Genomic DNA, 21,208 nt, shown 5'->3' on the forward strand with positions numbered 1-21,208 from the left:
GCCACTTCGAATGTCAAAGGCATAGAAGAGAGATAAGCTATCTCATATCGGGAAGGTGTTTGGAATCTAAAATAGCAATATTTTGCCATAGCTCTGCCATCACTACCTTATTATGGAAGTGTTGTGGTGATAAAGTATTGTGGGAATGTCTTAAGAGATAAGAGACCATCTGAAAAAATTCACAATCTTCTCTGAGAATTAGGAAAAGGCACACATTACACAGAGAGAGGGAAGAATGATTAAGTGTGAGACCAGCTTATGTTTTTTTCCCCCCATTGGAGGAAATGTCAGTTATTAATTTTTTTTAAAGTTGAATGATACTAAATCAGCCTAGAGATGAAGTTCGTGATGCACATATTAGTTAGAATTAATATTTTCAAAGGTTTTTCAAAGTTTGATAAGGTCAGAATGGCAGATTTCTTCCATTTGGAGTCCTTGATTGAGGATCTGTTAGAGAGCAGACTTAGAAAACACTAAGTCAAGTCTTTGAGGTTAATCTCGATTCATGCCATGGTTTCATTCCTGTAATCATCAATCATGAGTTGATGGTCATCTACTGCTTTAGGCATTGAGGTGACCATGTTCTCCAAGGCAGATGATGTCCTTAATAAACTAGAATTTGGGTTCTAGTAGGCGAAGATGATGCCTGATGCTGAAAAGCTAACAAAGGAATTAACTAGGGATCACCTCAAGGTGAATTCTCTGGAGTGACCTAACAACCATCAAAATGAGACCTGGCTTATATAAAGAAGACATAAAGAAAGAAAACCCATCTGGGGAAGAACATTCTAAGAAGTGACACTATTCCTGTAGCAAATCAAGTCATTAAAATTTTTATTTAGCAGCTGAAAGAATCAGATGCAGACATTTACACCCAACCAATGGCCATAAGCTGCTGACCCCTGTGGTTGAATTAGGTAAAAGTTGGAAGAAGCTGAGGAGGATGGTGACCCTGTAGAAGGACCAGCAGTCTCAACTAACCTGGACCCTACCCCAGAGATATCTCAGACACTGGACCACCAACCAGGCAGCAGACACCAGCTGTTATGACACCCTTAACACATATATGGTAGAGGACTGCCGGGTCTGTGTTCATTCAGAGATGATGCACCTAACCCTCAAGAGACCGGAGGCCCCAGAGTGTGGGGAGGTCTGGGGGGATTTGGGGGGTATGGGGTAGGGACATCCTTGTGGAGACAAGGGGTAGGGATGAGGTGTGGGGTGGGAAACAGTCAGAGGGTGGACCAAGAAGGGGATAAAATCTGGATTGCAAAAAAAAAATTAAATACAAATTAGAAAAAAAATTATTTTGAAATAATTCTTGTCAAAGAATATTATTTTTTAAAATGAAAGCAAATTTGCATACTTAACTAGACAGACATACTTATTTATTTTTCTACAATGCATTAAGCCTTGGCTGAATATTTGATAATTCAGGACATACATCTTTAATATTTTTCAGAGTTGATCAGTGTTTTGATTTTGTAAGTGGCAATGCTGAGAACACTGGGTTGTGTAAATGTGTAGTACAAATAAATGACAGGCACACATTTAGGGCAAATTCAGAAACAGTTGGATACTGTGCCTTAATACCAAGTCAAATTTCATTCAGTGAGTATTTATAAACCTTATGTCAGCAAAGTTAAATTTAAAAATCAACGTTCTAACAGGGTAAAAATCCAAAGACACTAATCTGATACATGTTAAAGAATGATGGCAGGGAACCATTGAAAGCCTTTGTTTTCTGTAATTAAGTCATCACATGTCTATGAAAGCCGGAATCTTTCCAAGTCTTATGAAAACACTGTAATTCATTATGTACAACAGTCTTAAGTCTGTGCAGAGGTGTCTCAAGCAGTGTTTGTTAACACTGTGTAGTGTGGCAACATACACGAAGCAAATTATCTTTGCTGTGTGTTCAGAGCCAAGGCTGCAGTGAACCCACTGATACAGCACTGGCGAGTGTGGTCAGAAACACTTTAGACTTATTACACGTTTAATTTTGAATTAATTTTTGTATGGGTGCATGTTCAGAAGCACTGTGCTGTTGCAAAATCTTTTATGCAAATGCATATTCTCAGTCACATGTCCCCAGATAATGTCACAGAAGCTGTGATTCTGTTGGCAGGAAAGTTTGAGAACATGAATGAAGGTACTAAACTGACTTGAAGAAGGAGCCAAAACACCAGGGAAAACTGTTTTTATAGCATCCCATTCTGCAGTGACTAATCTAGTTCCTTGGAACTTACGCTAGTCCACATGTGAAGGTTTTTTAAATAGAATGAGTGTCTGCCCACATGATGGAAGCTGAATGAGCAAGGAAGAGACTAAGAGGAGTTTGTTTGTTTGTTTTTTTTTAAAGCGTGCTCACATATCAGGCCATTTGAAGGACTCTTGAACATCAATTAGTCATCATTGCTATCTCACTGACAACATTATCAAGCAGTGTAGAGAGGGGAATGACGTTAAGGATTTCCCAAAATAGTGTGCATGGATGCCACCTGAGTACTTTGAAGCTGACTCATGAGGTAGAGGAGAAGCACTCTCAGTTTGAATGATGCGTTGAAAATAGATCTTGAAAAGATGGGAACAGGGTTCAGGGTCGCTACTTTCATCTTTCTCTATATTTCTAGCATGTTCTCTCAGGTAATTAGCAACAACTACTGCTCTGTCTATAAGTACAAATCCATAAATCTCTGGACACCTTCTTCCATACCAGCCCCATATGTAACACACATTCTCTTTTATTCTGCAACTGGAATTTCTACTAATGAAGTAATGTCTATATTACCATTTCTCAACCAGCTACCACACTGGGTATTTGATGAAATATAGACTTTACCTAAAGGGATGCTAGCATAAGTCTTTCATTCAAATAATGGCATCAATGTATGCAATCAGTCCATTACTTGGTTAAGAAAAATGTGACTAAAGGTTAATTTCCCTGGGGTAATGATTTCCCCTGGTTCACGTGCTCTACATCTAACATCTCTTTTTTATTTAATAGGGACAGAAGATGTCCTATGGAAAGCCATGTGGGAGCCAAGATTGCCATGGAGTCTGTACATGCTCTCCTGAGAAAGGAGCAAGAGTGAGTTGCTTATTGCATTGTTGAAAGACAAATAGTCACGGGGGATGTTATTTGTTTTATCTGTTTCCTTTAGAATTAAATAGTGTAGAATTTGCTCTTCTGACCTCATAGCAAGAGTAAAGCGCTGAGAGCAAGCTGGAAAACACTTTGCCCACTGCTAATAATCAGAAAGAGAGTGGTCAAATCTCTGAGGGATTGTGAAGAGGTTTCACTCACTGACTTAATGCCAAGGCTCCCCCACAGTGTCGTTGAAATGACTCCAAAAGCTAGTTAGCTTGCACAGAACCAGATTATGATAATGTTTGTAGATATGCGGAGATGTTCATAGCTCATTTATATCCACTTAGTTTCTCCCTGCCACTCTAGGGAACAGGTGATCCAGTCTTTAATCTACAGATTTGGATGCAATTTGTCCCAAATCACTGGCTTACTGGGGATAGAATGAAGAGTCCCGGGAATCTGTAAAGTCCAGAAATACAGGCAACTGTAAAAATGGTTTGTAGATACTCTGTTAAAATAAAAGGTGTTATTTTTTTAAGATGTATTATGCTTTAAAATATAATGCCATGTGAATTGCAATAAACACAGCATTTTCCCCTCAGTCCCTATATACATGTAGCCACAGTGCGATTTCTACCAAATAACCCTGCATAGAAAATGTATTCAAGGACATTTATTCAAATAAAAGTATAGATATTACTCAGAAATTATGGCTGCTGGGTCAAATTCAGACCATCTAACTTCTAGGATTGTGTTATGTTTGCATTCTCACCAGATTCAACTAAGCCAAAGTGCCTGTACTGTCAAAGGAAAGCAGTAGCATAGGGGGGAGGTCAACCAAACCTTCAAAAACATAGTCAAACAGGGAACAGGTTGACTGCTCCACCTTCTCTTCCATTATCTTCCATTTGCAGTAAAGTGAAATGTCAAACTCTGCCAGAATCTGAAGGAAAAGAATAAAAAGCCATCTTTTCATCTGAAAGGACCGTGCCCATTATTAAGGACATAAACTTGAAGAACCATAAGCTATCAGAAAAGGAATGCATTTTAGGGAGCTCTTCATCTGATTGTACAGAGGAAACAGAGTTAGAGGGACAATGACTTCCTGGGGGTCACACAGCAAAGTAATGGCAGAGCCCTTTTGATGTCTTACCTGTACACTTCCCTCACTCGGAGACTCTTCCTGTCTTTTCGTGAATCTACATTCATTGTAGCCACTAAGGCCAATGAGTTCTTTTAAAAGGATTTTTATTGCATTGATTTATTTTGTTGGAGGGCACTTCATGCATGTGGAGGTCAGAGAATAACAAGTGGGAGTTCTCTCTTTATACAATTTGGGTCATTGGGATTTAACTCTGGATGTCAGTCTTGGCAGAAAGCACCTGTAGCCACTGAACCATCTCACTGGCCCCAATTGACTTTTAATCAATGTGCTAGAAGTAGAGACAAAGTGAAGGTTGGCTTGATGACTTCTTAGTACCACTACTGGTTTTGTGACTTTCCTCTGTATATAATCAACATTGTGTACATGTCTATACAGCCACTCTCCATTTTTTTTTCAATTCTATTTCCCAAATAGAATTGAAAAGTGTTCTGGGAGGTTGTTTTAAGTTTTGGTTTTGGTTTAGTTATTTAGTTTAGTTGGCTGGTTTAGTGTGTGTGTGTGTGTGTGTGTCTTTGTGTCTGTGTGTGTGTGTGTGTGTCTTTGTGTCTGTGTGTGTGTGTGTGTGTGTTATCCTTAAGGACTTTTCTTCTATCTCTAGTTGAATGTATGTCCTTTTTGCTGGCGACTTTACTTTGTTCTGTGTTTTTGTCACTCTGTAAAGGCAATACTTTCTTGGCAATACTTAAACTGATTTCCTTGTGCAGATAGCTACATAAATACTAGAGATAAGAATTATTATGTATACATTTTAACTTCCAAAACTATTGGGAAAATTAGCCCCACAAAGTAGCTTCAAATTTTCCCCATTCACTTTGTGTCTGAGTGTGCCAGTTGCCACAGTTTTGCTAAGTACTTGACAGTTTTGCTAATATGAATGATATGCATCCCCATTCACTGACAATCTGTGAATCTCAGCACATGTCCACATATTTACTGAAAGTTTGCCAGTCTTCTGTGAATTTCCTGCACACATCCTCTAACTGATTTTTTGAGGGGGTGATTCTTAGCCCTGCGAAGAAATATTAAATAAAAATAACCTTTGTGGAAGCAGATAATACGATGTGACGTTTAACAAAATCCTGATGGAATGTGGTGGGTAGAAAATGGTGATTGGAAAACAATCAGGGACCTGGGGAGCCCTCTACTTGATGCACTGGGATCATTTAATAAACACTGATCTGAAATGAGGCCCACCCTGCATCAGGCGCAACATGCCTGGAGCTACCCCTCTGTTTAACCTTGGCTAGGGTTTGATTTTTTTTCAAGATTCTGTGAGGAGTCCTAATTATGGCTCCAAACATCTGGACCTCAAGTCTGGTCTCTCCCTTGTAAACATGAGTGGTTGGATGGAACAGGGATAGAGGAAAATGAACTATCACTGTGCAGAGTTGCTTTTGAGCATTTAGAAGAGACAGACTACACTACACAGTTAAATGTGTCCTTAATTTTTATTTGTGATCTCTGAGATTTCTGAGACTGTTTTTCAGTCTTATTGAAATGCACCAACCTCAATTTTATGAGTCAAGAGCAAGAATGTTATAATTTTACATTATAATTTTACAAACAGGTAAGGCCCATGCTCTTGAGACAAGCTGTGAACATAAGTGCTTAATGCCACAAAAATCACTGCATCCTGTTTTGTCACCCTTCCAGCCCTCTTAAGTTCCCAGGGCCAAGCAGGGTTGTTTAATGTGGCCTCAGAACTATTAACCATGCAGGACAACTCTTGGTCCGCTTTTGTGCAGATGTCAGAAAGATTTGAGACTGTTTTCCTTAGCTGAGCAGACAGCCCCATTTGGATTTCAAGCTGTTCCTCTCCAGCTGGGAGGGGAGCAGAAGATTGGATCAACTCCTGAGCAATGTTGCAGCCCCTGGCAGGCGTCTCCTGCCCTGAAGAGACATCAGCTACATAACTCGCTGGGCAGTGTGTACTTTTCCTTTGCCAAAGGCCTCTTGAACTGACTGGGACATTTCCACAACACCTCACATGCCTACAAACAAGAATCTATCCCTTTTTGGCTTCAACTAGAGTGAACTGATGTCTCCAAATGATGCCATGCTTGGTTAAAAGCTTTAGCCAAATGTGAAGGAACTACACTTTCTACATCTAAAACATTTCTGTACTTCTTTTCTTAGGGGTTGTACTACATCACTTGCTTAAATCGTGTTATTTAAATTTTAGCCTACCATAAAAGTGACAATTGTTAAATGATGGCATAGATCGCCTTGTGTTAAATAAAAATGGTTACCTTTACAACAAAACTGGATATTTCAATTTATATTTAAATTTATATTTAATATTTGGCTTTCACATTTCTTTCTTATGAATAAGATTTTGTTATCCAGAAGAACCATTCTTCCTGCCATTTGGTCAACCAAAACATTTTAGGTTGTCAAATCCATCCCTTTCATTTTACATTTACGGGATTTGAAAACTGCTTCTGCATTATTTCCTATTGTTGCTTGTTAGTTTGTATTTGTCTGAAATTAGGAATAAGAGTAGGTTGGGTGTTATTGTTATTGTTTTTAATATATTTCAGAGTTTTACCTGTTTTGACAGACTTCTGGTGTTTATGTGCAACATGGTAAAGTTCTCACTATCCACAGTATCTAAAGGATCAATAACATCAAAATCAACAGGATGGTGATGAAACAATAGGGAATGTAGTAGGTTAAAGGCAGGGGTATGCAGAGTGCAGAGGAAGGAAGAAGAGATGTATACAGCAATTGCCTAGTTCACAAGAAAATGGAGAGACATCTTGGCAGCCACAGCAGAAGTCAACAGATACAAGGAATACTAGCTGTTCCCAGGAGAATACATTGATCAACTAGTGGGCAGAGCATCTGGGTTCTGTACACCATGGTTAACATGTTTTGTGACAGGAGAAGCAGCAGAAGTAGAAGGCACATTGACAACAAGAACTTGAGCCATTTGTGAAACTCTCACTTTGTAAACTCTCAAGCTGGGTAGGATATGACTTCCAAAAGGATAAAATGAGCAAATGACCCTTACCTAGGGAAATCCAAGCATTCTCTGTAAACGATAACACCAAACAGTTGCTTATGCCAGAAAACTAGCAGCCATTCCTGGGTTCTCATGATAATCTGTTTCATAAAAGTCTGAACAACTTACTGTGTATAGTTCCAGTCCAGCTTAACATGTCCTGGATTACCTGTGAAATCTCTATAAAGCCAGACTGTCTCCTACCCAGAAAGCACACAGCAACATCAAAAATGAGGATATGATACAGGCATTTCCTCATGTTCATTGGATCTCACTGGTTGTCAGGGTTTCGTATTCTGGTTCTTAGTGTTTGTTTTCCCTAACTCCTCTGGAGTTTTTATTTTACTTTGGCTTTTCTTTTTTCCTGTCACTTCTTATTTTGTACTTATAAGAGATTTTGTCACAAGAGTTTCCTTTAACTACCAGCAATCTGCTCTTCCACCAAGATAAAAGCATTCTCAAATCATAATTTTTTGACATTGACTGTCCTTTGCACCAACTTTTTCCTTAAAGCCTCTTAATCTGGTGAAAATTTGATGGGCTTCCATTTCACTTGTTTCTTCCCCTTGTTGGGGAAGAGGAGAAATTGAATCTGAGCAGGGAACTATCTCCTTGATGGTAGTAGGGAAGGGAAGTAGTGCAGGTCCTTCAGTGGTTACATATTGTTATTTAATTTCAGGGTAATTGATGATAATCTTAAAAGTTAGTGTCTATGCTCTGGTTCAAGGTGCATTCCTAGCCAAGCAGATGTTCACAGATGCTCTTAATCATTTCTTTGATCATATTGGAACATACATGGAGTTTCTTTTTCTTACTGCGAGGGAGGCTCCTACTAAAATGAAGCCATGTGGCTGAAGGGGTAGGTAAATAGTTATAAAGACAAGAAGAATGCTTTGGCCCCCTAGAGGCCTAAGTAGTCTACACCAACTACTGTTTTCTCCTCTAAGGAATTCGATATACTTCTAAGTAAAGTGAGAACAATGGATTGTGGGATGGATCTCTAAGGACCTACGACTTCCCATGATCTAACTTCGACACCCCATTACTGTACACTGAAGTTGTGCTTGCCTCAGACTATCTTTCTTATAGTGCTTTCTAGTATTTCATTGATAAATGCAGAACAATGCATGGCAGTGCCTTGATTTTGGGGTGGCTTTAAGAAGCTGCCTCAGTATGAAGTCACAGACAGTGGTGGTTTTGTTTGTTTGTTTGCTTGTTTGTTTGAAGGCACTAGAGTTCAAATCCAAGGTTCCACATATGCAAGGTAAGTGCCTTCTATCATTGAATTATGTCTTCAACTGTCCAGGCTCAGCCATTGTTTCTTTCCTGCTGCTACCAGGGGCTCTTACCACTGAAGTTGAGTGATTTAAAGATAGTCACAGGGATTGCTATATACAGTCTCTCCTGACTTGCTTAGGAATCATTCTGTCTTCAGTTTTAGCTTTGAAAATTCACTCTTGCTTCAACACAACCCCATCCTTGTAGTGTCTGAATACACCTCCAACTCTGAAGAGAAGGCCAGGGATCACCTTACTCATCTGAGGAGTGGTAAACACAAGTCATTTCTCTTTATAGACTGCTCAGTTTTCGTTTCACTGACTCTAGTAATTCATATGCCAGAGACAATGGATATCAAAAACAGAGGTGAACATCTGTACATCAATCTGCAACATATTCTTTCACCTGAGAATCTACTTTCTTTGTCCCTTGCTGGTTATTTGTCCCCACTTTTGTCTTCGTTCTCTTTTCTGACTACTCCCTATTTTCTTCCTATCCCCTTCCAGACCTCCCTCAGTCTGGCTTTAGTTTTTCTAACTCTCCATCTCTCTTTCCCATTCTCCCCATCATGGCCTCCTCACACAATTTCCCTCTTCTTTTTTCAATTTCATGCGATTGCTTCCCAGGCCACTAGTCTCTGCAACTATCTCATTATTCTTTATCATCAAAGAAGCATAAACATTTCCTCATCAGGGTATTAGGAAGGAGTCCTTGAAATACACTTTATAAAAGCATCTCACTTCTCCAAAGATTCTAAAACTCAGAGTCTAGATGTGTGGCCTTCAAAATTTGGAACTAGAAGTATAGAATGCAAGACAATCCACTGAGTGTGCAAAAAAATATTCTATTAAGATTAAGATTATGGTAAGAAAATCTAGAAAGATGCTAAGATTCTAAGGCTAGGAGTGTGTGGTTAAAAAGGAGTGGATGGAAGATAGCATGCTAAGGCCCTAAGTATGATTCTGAGCAGAGGAAGAAAAGAAGAAATGGTGGAAGGAAAGAGGATGCTACCTGTCCTGGTTAATTTTACATCATCTTGACACTAGCTGGAGTCATCAATGAGGACTGAACCTCAATCAAGAAAATGACTCCATAAAATCGGGCTGCAGGCAAATGCCAGTAAGGCAATTTCTTAATTAATGATTGCTTTGTAAGGACCCAGTCAATTATGAATTACTAGGCTGGTGGTCCTTACTTCTATAAGCAAGCAAGCTAAGCATGCCATAGGCAGCACCTTCCATGGCCTTTGTACCAACTCTTTGCCTCCAGGTTACAGGCCTGCTTCAGTTCCTGTCCTGACTTCCTCTGATGCTAAACAGTGATATAGAAGTGTATGGCCCTTGTCTCCACATGCTCTCTACCATGAGAGACTGTACCCTATGAACTATAAGCCAAAATAGGCCCGTCCCTAAATTGCTGTTGTTAGGTACTTTGTTATAGTAACCGGACAAGTAAATGATCTATAGTGCATCTGCAACTTTTTTTTCAAAGTTGATGGATATTTTAATTTTATAACTGGTGATGCTGAGAAAGGCCATTTCACATAAATAGTACAAAGAAGTGTGTGTACAGCCGTTTCAAAGATTCTTGGAAATAATATCCTAATCCTAAGCCAAAATTCAATTAATAACCTTTTATGAAACTAAAGTCAGTAACTTAAGCATCAATTCTAAAATCAAACATTCTGCCACAATAAATCCAAGGATACATGCTGAAGAATGGTGGTAAAATATTTTAAATCTTTGTTTGTTATAATTAAACCATTCTATAAGAGCAAACAACTTTGTATGTATATAAAAACTCTGCAATTCATAACATATAGTAATCTTGATCTTGGGTTGAATTGATTCAGACAGCATTCATTGGCTCTGTGTGGCATGATCAAGACCTAGTGCAAGTGTTATGTATTCAGAACCAAGACTGAAGTGAAAGTATATGATCCACAATGGGGAGTGCTGCTAGTAACTTCTCAGATTCATTATGGATTTGATTCTGAATTAATTTTTTTTGGTCTTTATGAACCCATAAACCTGTTTCACTGTTGTCAAATTTTCTCAATCCCCACATTCAGTTACAACCCACCATTTAAGAAGCTGTGGCATAGACCATACTTAAACTTGGTGGGAATGGGGGAAAAGAACTCTGTGTAAGAGAAAAATAGCTATCACCAGATTGTTTGTGCTTTCCATACAGAATAGTAATGTAGACAAACCTGAAACCTCACCTGACAACATCACATAAAGCAACATAGAGGGGTTGAAATGAGATAGCAAACGTGCTTTTTAAAGGTTACAGAATCCTAATTGTCACAAGAGAGGCTTTATCCAGCAGCTGATGGAAACAGATACTGAGATCCAGAGCCAAACATTGGATGGAGCTTAAGGAATCCTGCTAAAGACAGGGGAAAAGGATTTTAGGATTCAGAGGGGTCAAGGACACCACAAGAAAACCCACAGAATCAACTAACCTGGACTCAGGCTCACAGAGACTGAACTGTCAACCAGGGGCCTGCATGGCACTGACCTATGCCTTCTGTATATATGTTGCAGTTGTGTAGCTTAGAATTCATGTAGGACTCCTATCAGTGAAAGCAGGGGCTGTCTCTGACTTTTGCTGGCTTTTGGGATCCTTTCCTTCATACTGGGTTGCCTTGTCCAGCCTTAATAGGAGGGGAGATGCCTAGTCTTACTGCAACTTGATATGCCATGTTTGATTGATATCCCTGGGAGGCCTGCCCCCTTTTTTTTTTAATAGAAATGAAGGAGAGGTGGATAGGTGTGGGGCAAAGGACAGGTGGGGACTGGGACTGGAAGGAGAGAAGGTAAAAAATTTAAAACCCATATGCCCATATGCATAAATTATATATTCATTTATTTGTTGAAAGATTATAGAATTTCAAGTTTGGGGAGATTGGATCCAGCACCCATGTTATAAATTGTAATTTGAAAAGACTTTCAAGACAAAACTGGGAATATTCTTCTCATGTTAAATATGAAGGTGCTTAGAAGAAAGTATCCAAAAGGTTAAGAGACATCCTCGGGCTTCCTTCAAGTGGCATAGCTGAGGCTCTGAACCAAGTATCTCATCCCCACACTTGTAGTTCTTCCTACTCATGTCCATAATTATTGCAACTCCCTACCTCATCCTTGGTGCTTGGATGATTGTGAACAGAAGAATACTTGAAGTGAAGAAAATATGCTTAGACACAGACCAGATAGTAACAAATTGATCACCTTTCTTTTTCTACCCCAGTGAGTAGTAAGTCATACCACTACGACAGCATCATATCATTGTCTGCATTTAAAAATATTTCCTAATATTTCTGTCTATTAAAGGCTAAATCAATGAACTTCATGCTTAAGGATAGCCTGGTTTTCCTTTGTGATGAGAATTTTGGGGAGGGATCATATCATATCTTACAGATCCAAGCAGGTTTTTCCCTTTTTACAGGCCACTCACTATATGGAATTCAGTGAAGTGAACTTAAGAATATGGGGATGAAGTTACTGAATATGTGTCAGAGAAAATATTTGATATCTATTTCAGAGGAGGATCATGTATTAATGGAAGTCTTCCAAGAATGTTCAACAAAACTAATTGCACAGCATCTCTATTGCACACTAGTAAAAGTCAATGAGAAAATGTGCATCACTTTGCAGAAATTGGATTTACTGTCATTTTTTCAGTAGGGTTTTTATTTTAGCAAATGTGGCACCTGTCCAATTATTTAATGACCTCTTCCACTTAAAAAAAATTACAGAGGTGGATATCCTAGGCTAGATTCTCTATTTCATTTTCCTCATTGCATAATGTGTGGTTCAAATCCACTAGCAAACATTTATGAAAGTGTTCAGGGAAGTAAACATTGGTGCAGACATTGTAGGCAGTGCAAATGCATTGCAAACACCAGGCCTCTCCTAGATGAAGACATGGTGGAGTGCTTAGCTACCTGGTAATGTAGATGGTTAGAAGTCTTAAAGCATAGAACACAAGACTCCCTAAAGTAGAGAGATTTGTATGATATGGTATGGTATGATACGGTATAGCATGGTATGATTAAGAAACTCTTTAGGAAGGTTGAGTTGGTAGGAGGAAAATAAAGTGGATTGAAATGAAAGACATAAAGAACAAATACCAGGCTCCTTGTTTGTTGGATGGCATGCCCAAACCCACTAGTGTAGAGAAAGTGAAGTTTACAGTGTCTGGGGTTGAGATGCTGAATTTCTCTAAATGAGTCTATCTTATAGAACACACATAAACATTCACCTGAACTAGTGACTTGGAGGAGCTTGGCTTCTATGTAGATGAATGTATCATGTTGTTACTCTTTGGATGCTCGTAAAAAGAGTGCTAGTTCCTTGTCTTCACATTCCTCTAACCCCTTCAAAGCATTGCATAGTTCCCACTGATCCCATTCAAAAGCATCCATCCTCAAGCCAAATGGAATCCATATCACTAAGGTAGACTGAGTGTTAGCTTTTCTCGGGGAACACTTAAACCTCCCAAAGATTTTCTGTGGTATTCAAGGAGAAAGAGCAACTCAGTGGTTTCTCCAAGGTCATCTGTTTCCTACTCAATGAATTTTGTTGTAGAGTTGTTGAATGAAAAACAGAGTTTGGAGCATCTTGGGGGGTCTCTTTTCCTATGAAACAGATTTTAAAGTTTGGTTCAGTGGAAAAAAATCAGCCAAGTACTTTTGTTCCTTATGACACTAATGTGGTCTGTGAGCACAGTAAGAACATACTGTGGAGTTACTACTTTATTTTTGAAAAAAAATTAAAAGAAATGCTTCTTCAGCCTACAGAAAGATTAATGTATATGACTCATTATCATTTATATCAAGTAAATAATGGTTTCTGTCCCTGTGCATGTTTTTGCTTGTTCAAGTAATTGTAGTGACTTGGCAATGTCCTGCTTTAGTTGGGTTCCCTCACAGAGCTGACACGAGTCAATGATTTCTGTCCCTTTCCCATGTTGCTGGGACAAATGCCAATAAATCTATGAGCAAAGAAGGGAGCTATAGAGAAACATGCTATGGGTCAGGGAATGGAGTAAGAGACAACCAGGGTTCAGGAGCCAGGTTTCCTCAGAGAGAGACAAAATGAAAGCAAACAAAAGGAAGACACAGGTCGAAACAGGCTCCCCAGACGGGGCCTATTTGCTGTAAGAATGGAGCCTTAAATTTCATAAAGCTCAATGAAGGGAAGAAACCAGAATTTAAACATGGTCTTTGTAATACAATTGAAGAATTATTAACCAAGTATACAGAGGAAAGGCCACATATTCGGTGAGCAACATTTGTTTTTCTTAAAAACCTATTTAGGCACTCTGTGAACTAAAATATGTTCCCAAACCTGTCTAGCCACACAGATACTAATATTACTCTCCCAAGCCACAGAGGTACCCAAAAGAACTCAGGAAAAAGTAGAGGGAAGCTAAGCAGTGGGAAATCCCACCGAGGATCAAAGTGCCTAACATGGGCTGCTTTTTGAAGCATGTGACAGGGAGTTGAGTGACCTAGTAAAATTTACTATCAAAAACGCAGGAGTTGTGGCTCTAGTTACTTGTCCAGAATAATTTAACTTCTTCCTGAGTTTCATGCTTTAAATAAAATTTAAAGAAGATTGAGCTCCAATAACAGGCGGATCTTCCCAGCTCCACTCCTCTAAGGATAAGGAGCTAGATCCCTTCTTCCCTATTTACAGCCATATGACAAGCCCCAGGCTTATAGTTGGAATTGCTCCATCACAGCCTCCTGCAAGATTAATGACAGGAATCTGAACCAACCCTGAAATATGCACATAGTATTCACAACATAAAAAAAATACTCACTTTGCAGACTTCCTGCCCCCCACTAAACAGCTGATGGTCCCACCAGCAGCTAGCCTCACAATGCTACCTGCCTGCCCATCAGGGATCTCAGGTCACCTCTCAGGTCAATGGCAACCTTCTGAGATAAGGAGCTCTGACAGCTGATCTCAAGAGAGGTGATAATAATTTTCTGCCATGCTCCCCAGGGTGGCGCTGAAACACTGACCTGGTGGAACTACTGTCCTAACTTGCCCACCTGCAGTCCTTAGCAGTGGAAAAAAAAAAAAAAAGGTTTGGAAGAAATATGACACGAAACAAACTCAGCCTGGGAACTTGGCACCAGTTTCCAAACTGGAAGTTCTCAAACATCCCTTGTTCCCTTCCTGTAATGTTTACCTCATGAAAACACGGAGGGTATTTAAACAAATAGAACAGATGTCAAGGCAGAAGGCCACCTTAGGAATAGTGTAGTCTAAACTTTGCATCTTATGTGAGGAGACCAAGGCACATGCTGGAAATGAGATTTAAACTATGAAGAATGTTAAAAAACCCCTTTCATTCATTATGATGACCAGATGAAAATGTGACCCATGTGAGTGAGGGACAGAGAAAAATAACAGGAGAGAGGAAAAGAAAGAGAGGAAGGAAGGAAAGAGGGAAGGAAGGGAGGGAGAGGGAGAGGGAGGGAGGGAGGGAGGAGAGGGAGGGGAGAGAGAGAGAGAGAGAGAGAGAGAGAGAGAGAGAGAGAGAGAGAGAGAGAAGGGAGGGAGGGAGGGAGGGAGGGAGGGAGGGAGGGAGGGAGGGAGGGAGGGAGGGAGGGAGGGAGGGAGGGAGGGAGGAGACAAGGAAAGAGGAGAGAAAGATTGTTCAAATCCCAGTAAGAAAAGATGTGAGGAGGAAATCATATTAGAGAGCAAACAAAATGAATCTGTGAGTTTTAACATGCATTCAATTCTAGTGGCCAAAGATCACTTCCATTTCCAAGGGACTCAGGGATACCTAAATCATGGTAGGGGAATTCTTCTTCATGGAAGTCTAATTGAGGATGGTAGTTGAGAGCATAGACTTTTGTTGGAGTCAGGTAAATCAGTCTTTTAAGTCCTGCCTCTACTATGTACTAGATGGGTTTTAAGTAGTTCTCAACAAGAAGTGTCTCAGGGAACATTTATCAATATCTAGATATATTTCTGCTTGTCACAAGTGGTGAAACATCTGGCTGCTAGAGTACTGAAGCCCTTATAATGCACAGCCATACAATACAGGACTGCCCCAGCCCAACCATTTAGCAGTGGCAAGGCTAAGACTCTGAATTAGATATATGTCCTAAACATTCTAAACCTCAGCTCCTCCATTTGTGACTTGAAAATAATAGTACTCTCAAAGGACTGCTTTGATCATTAAATATGCTGACCTCCATAAAGCAAAATCTTTCCCATTAATTTTGGGTATTCTTCCCAATACACAATTTCAACTGTTTCTCCTGCATAGCTCCGTAGAGGGGTTGTTCACAATCAAAATCTCCATTTTTCATATTCTCTCTTTAACCATGCTCTTGTTTTAAAGGTCAGCAGTCCTTTGAGATAGGACCTAGACTTTCTATGTTCATTTTACTTAATCTGCCTTCAACATTAGAAAAGCATTTTTGAAGTTAGAGAAATGGCTTAGTGGTTAAGAGCACTTGCTGCTCTTACAAAGGAACCAGGTTTGATTCTAGCACCTGCATGGTGCAGCCATCCATATCTCCAGTTCCATGAGATTTGATGCCCTCTTTTGATCTGGTATTCTATCTGACTTCCACGGGTACCAGACACCCACATACAGGTAAAATATTTACATCTATAACATAAAATAAAATAAAATAAAATAAAGAAAATCTAAGAAAAATTTTGTTTTTGTTTTGTTTTTCTCTCTCTTAGTAAACCAGGAAGCAAACATAAAAACATTTTGGCTTAACTTTCAAGATTCCTTTGATTCTCCACCTGCTTTTATGAACCAAGTTTTCCATTTCTTTTGCTTAAAGAAGAGAAGAGCTTGGCCTGATTTGTTTGTGGAAGGAATTAATAAATTAATATTTAGAATGCAAATTAAATGAGATGGTGTATATAACGTGCTTAGAACACATTAAACATTCAATAAATAGCCATTGTCACTACCATACTACAATTGTTACTGTCAATGTTACTCATACTATTATTAGTCTCTTTTTTTTTTTACTGGCCTCTAAGTCCTTTGAGATAGGATTAGTATATATTTTGCTCTGAACCCTACTTTGCAGAGTTTTACCTACTACAAGATATATGTCTGGAGATATATACATATATCCAGAAAATATTTTCCAATGGACTGGAGTAGCTGATAAGGGTATGAGAAGAGGAGACTGGAGGAGTGCCTTAGGGGGGAAAAACATGTAATGAAAAGCTTAACTAGGGTGGGGATGGCTAGTGGCTTGTGGGAACAGGGTTCCAGAAGGGAGTTACACGATAGCTATTTGAACTCCCTTTTTCATTAAAAAAAAAAAATGAGATCATAAAATGGAGGGAGTAGTCATTCCTACCCATTAATCATACAACTACTTCCCCCCTGGGTTTGGAGGAGAAATTGGATGATAGCCAGAGGTTAACGAGAATTGTGCTTATCTATGGTATTTGACAAAATGCACATGAATTCACTTTTCTTATAGTACTGGATTAACTATATATCTATTCATCTTGTACTTGGAGCGACTTTGTACATTTATCAGTTACTATGGACATCTTTATAAATTTGCAAACAGAATTTATATTACCCTGAGACCATGGTACCTTGGGTGATACACATTAGAAAAAGGACAGAAATTAAATTTTACTAGAAAATTTATGAATATTCAAAATATCCACTTAATGTTGATAATCTAATAACATAATTTGTCAGTATTTTTAGTGAAAATGAGGTGATTACTAAACAGGATCTTTGATCCAAGTTTCTTTTACCACCAAGAACAGAATAGCTATTTTTTGTAATAATTAAAGCCATCGAGTATGTCAACTAAGTCAACTATGGCATTACATTATTGTCTCTTCCTTTTCCTCTCACCACTCATGTACAAAAATTTGACACATTGCACTTTGGCTTTCAAATATAATTAAATAAAACCCATATGATTCTGAAATTCCATGGCCATCCAAACCAAAGATCCCTGCTTGGTTGTTATACCTCTGACATACAATAAATGAATGGCTTTCTAGGTGAGTCAGCCTATTTGTACATTGTTAGATAGTCCTTGACCTAGTACAGAGAAAAAAATTGTAATTGGTCTTACATGAAAAACTAAAGTGGAGAAAATGAACCCTCAAATCCAAATTACTCACTTTGAACAGAGTAATGATTAGAGCAGCTTCTATTTCTGTCACTAGGGGTGGGGTAGAGAGAAATTTTGGTAATATTATTTCAAAATGGCATTTTCCCTTCCTTGAAGTTTGAACTTGCCAATCAACTCAAAGTTGTTCTAAATATTAACTTAATTGATACACGTTCTTAACTTTTAAGGAACCATGGCCTTGTATTTAATACTTCCAGATGATAGAATAGTTAGATAGATAGATAGATAGATAGATAGATAGATAGATAGATAGATAGATAGATAGATAGATAGATACATACATACATACATACATACATACATGCATACATACATACATAGAGACATAGATACATAGATATATAGGTAGATATGTAGATACGTAGATAGATATATAGATAAGTAGATAGGTACATAGATAGCCCTCCCTCCTCTCACTTCCCAGCTTCCTTATTAGGGAGAAAGATATAGGACCTTAGGATATGCTGAGAAAGTGCTCTACCCCAGCACTTCATGTCTTCCTTTTGATTGATTAAAATGTTTGTGGAGACTAAATCTTGTCAGAGCTACTAGAGATGAGTTTTGCTATCTCTTTCATCAGCACCATCATCATTTAATAATAAATGTAACACATAACAAGAATTTAGTAGTTTTTGTTACCATGTATAAATAAAGCTTTGACTCTATCATATGTTGTTCTAGGTACCACTCTCATGTAATTTTTAATTAGATAGAAGTGACAGATCATAGAGTTTACCCTTTAAAGGCATTCCGTTCAGTGGGGTTTAGTATGTTCACAAGACTGTACAGCTGTCATTACCCACTAATTCCAGAATACAACATCAGCTTATCACATTTTAAATCATAGCAGCCTTTAAGTGCAGCTACTTATTTTAAACTCTATTTTGCAGGGGTTTCAACTATAATTTACAGATTTTAAATAGCTTGGCAGATTCCAGCAGCATATAGGTGATGGAGCTGAGCATCAAAGACAGATCCCTGGTCCCTAAACTATGATATCCCCTTTTGAAAACTTCCTTTGTCTCTCATTTGTGCCATGGAGCATTCTTATTCTTATTAATAATGATACAAAAGGGGAGACATTTTTTGTGTCTGTGTTGACTTCTTGGCCTCTTTTTCTTTGTCCCTGAAGAGACTAACAGATTTTGTAGTAGTAGTAGTAGTAGTAGTTCCTCACAACTACACATATATGGCCCATAACACATAGATACCTTGACAAAAATAAATCTCTCTGAGATGGTGATATGAATTTGCATAGATTGCCTTGTAGTGCTAGGGAAATGTTAGTGATCCCCTCAATATCCAGACAGGAGCCGATATGATACAACTCACAGCAGGGTTTTTATTCTATTCAAGCTAGCTCAGGCCTCCTCAGTGCATTGCTGTCATGCAGGACAGTTTTGGTGGTGGTGGTGGGGAAGCCCTGAATATCTATTGGGGCAAGGCTTTATAGTAAGCAGCAAGCAGGGAGTATGTGTGCAAGCATCTAATTGGAAAGCTACTGTGGCCTTTAACATAATTGGCTGGTGTTGGTAGTCATATCATAAACTTAATTTCTGCTCCCCTCTGCATTGGTGGGTCCTTAGTCAGGGGGTGGGCTTGTAACCTGGGGTGCAGGTTTGTTGGGGGAATTGCCTGGAGACACTGGTCTTGTTGAGGGTGTAACCTGAAAACACTGGTTTTGTTAGGGTTTAGCCTAGAGACTGGAGCTAAGCTTGGATTTTGTTGGGGGCCAACTTGGAAACTAATGCTAGGTACCAGCCTGTTAGTTTACCTGAGTTCAAACTTAGGTCAGGTTCTCTAAAATGGAGTTTGAACATAAAAGATTTGGCCTCTCACTCATAAAAGTATAGTTTTGTTAGTTTGTTTTGGATTTTTGAGACAGTGTCTCAGTTTGTAACCTAGGTTGCCCTTCAACCAAGACAAGCTTCCTCCTTCAGCATGGTAAGTGCTAGGGTTATAAGAATGAGCCACCACTTAGCCGGGCTTGGTGGTGCACGCCTTTAATCCCAGCACTTGGGAGGCAGAGGCAGGCGGATTTCTGAGTTCGAGGCCAGCCTGGTCTACAGAGTGAGTTCCAGGACAGCCAAGTCTACAAGAATGAGCCACCACATAGCAAAAAGAGGCGTAGAAAACTCAAATTTGATAGATCCTCCAAGTCCTACTTTCAGTTCCCAGTATATCATTATTCAGTACAGTGATAAGAACAGAATTACCTCGGCCATCAGTGGAAAGAGAGGACCATTGGTTGTGCAAGAAGTGGGAGTGGGTGGGTGGGGGAGCGTGTGGGGGACTTTTGGGATAGCATTGGAAATGTAAATGAAAAAATACCTAATAAAAATTTGAAAAAAAAGAACAGAATTACATTGTGTGTGTGTGTATGTGTGTGTGTGATGTTTTATTTAACAAATACAGGCAAGATATTGTAGCATGTAACCACTGTAAAAATCCCTGTTAGAGATAATTATACATATTTTATGTTCTTTCGGTCTTCGCAGTCTTGTTTATGTCACAAAGCCACTTTTCTTTTATTTTGATCTATTTTAAAAATTATTTCTTTTACTTTTTATATTATAATATAATTATAACGTTTCTCTTTTCCTTTCCTCCTTCCAAATGCTCCCATATATGGCTTCTTGATTTCTTTAAAATTTATGGCCTTCTTTTTCATTAATTGTTATATGCATATATGCATATACATATAGAAGTACAACCTTCTCAGACTATATAATGTTACTTGTATATTTCTTTTCAGGTCTGAGCATTTGGAATTGGACAACTATTGCTGTGCTCTTCCCTAAGGAAGACTCAGCATTTCTCAGTTGCCTATAGTTCTTTGTATAGAATGGAGATCGCCTGGACTTTTGCCTCTATTTCAATGTCTATTGTTGTTGCTCTTATGTAGCTCATATTTAGGCAGTAATGGTGGTGAGACTTTATGTATGTTGCTTCTTACGTTACTAAGAAGTACAATCTCACAACTAACTCCCTGTTCCGCTGGCCCTTGCAATCTCCCCCCATCCACCCCCTTTGCAATGATCTCTGATCTGTAGGTGCAAGTGTAACTTTGTAGATCCATTGGGATTGCTCTCTGCAACTCGATATTCTGATTGGTTTTGGTTTTCTGTAGTGATCTCCATCTGTAAGAGATGTTTTCTGGACATGCAGTAAGGAATGCGGTTATCTGTGAGTATAAGTACATGTATTTAGAATGTAATTAGGGACTATTCTTGATTAGGAAAGTGGCAGTTGTAGTTTCTCCTCCAAAGTCCATGACATCAGTTGCCCTGAGTAGTTGGCTATGTTTCCAGTACCAGGCATGATTTCCCTCTAGTCAAGGAGGTCTTAAATCCAATTAGAGAGCTGTTGGTGTTGGTTAGCATCAAAGTATAGGTGCCACTACTACATTCTTAAGGTCATCATGCCATGCTAGTCATTGTTATGGTTCGTCAATCTCATAGCTTGAGTGGACTTTTGGTTGTCTCTTTCCTTTAGAATCTT

At 38.9% G+C, this 21,208-nt stretch overlaps 1 protein-coding gene across 2 annotated transcripts in view; it reads left to right on the forward strand.

The window, feature by feature from the left end:
• Nucleotides 1-21,208, forward strand: part of Col4a6 (collagen type IV alpha 6 chain) — a 330,176-nt gene that overhangs the window by 164,463 nt on the left and 144,505 nt on the right. Inside the window, exons 1-2 of one of the 2 annotated variants that reach the window (XM_029473624.2) lie at nt 2,581-2,646; nt 3,008-3,091. In XM_029473624.2, coding sequence (XP_029329484.1) covers nt 2,584-2,646; nt 3,008-3,091 — 147 coding nt within the window. In that variant the 5' untranslated portion in view covers nt 2,581-2,583. Of the gene's footprint in view, nt 1-2,580; nt 2,647-3,007; nt 3,092-21,208 lie in introns of those variants that run through there. The other variant, XM_029473623.2, reaches the window with a different exon arrangement.

The sequence above is a fragment of the Mus caroli genome, unplaced genomic scaffold, assembly GCF_978045245.1.
Source record: "Mus caroli unplaced genomic scaffold, Mus_caroli_1 scaffold_5, whole genome shotgun sequence".
NCBI lineage: Eukaryota > Metazoa > Chordata > Mammalia > Rodentia > Muridae > Mus > Mus caroli.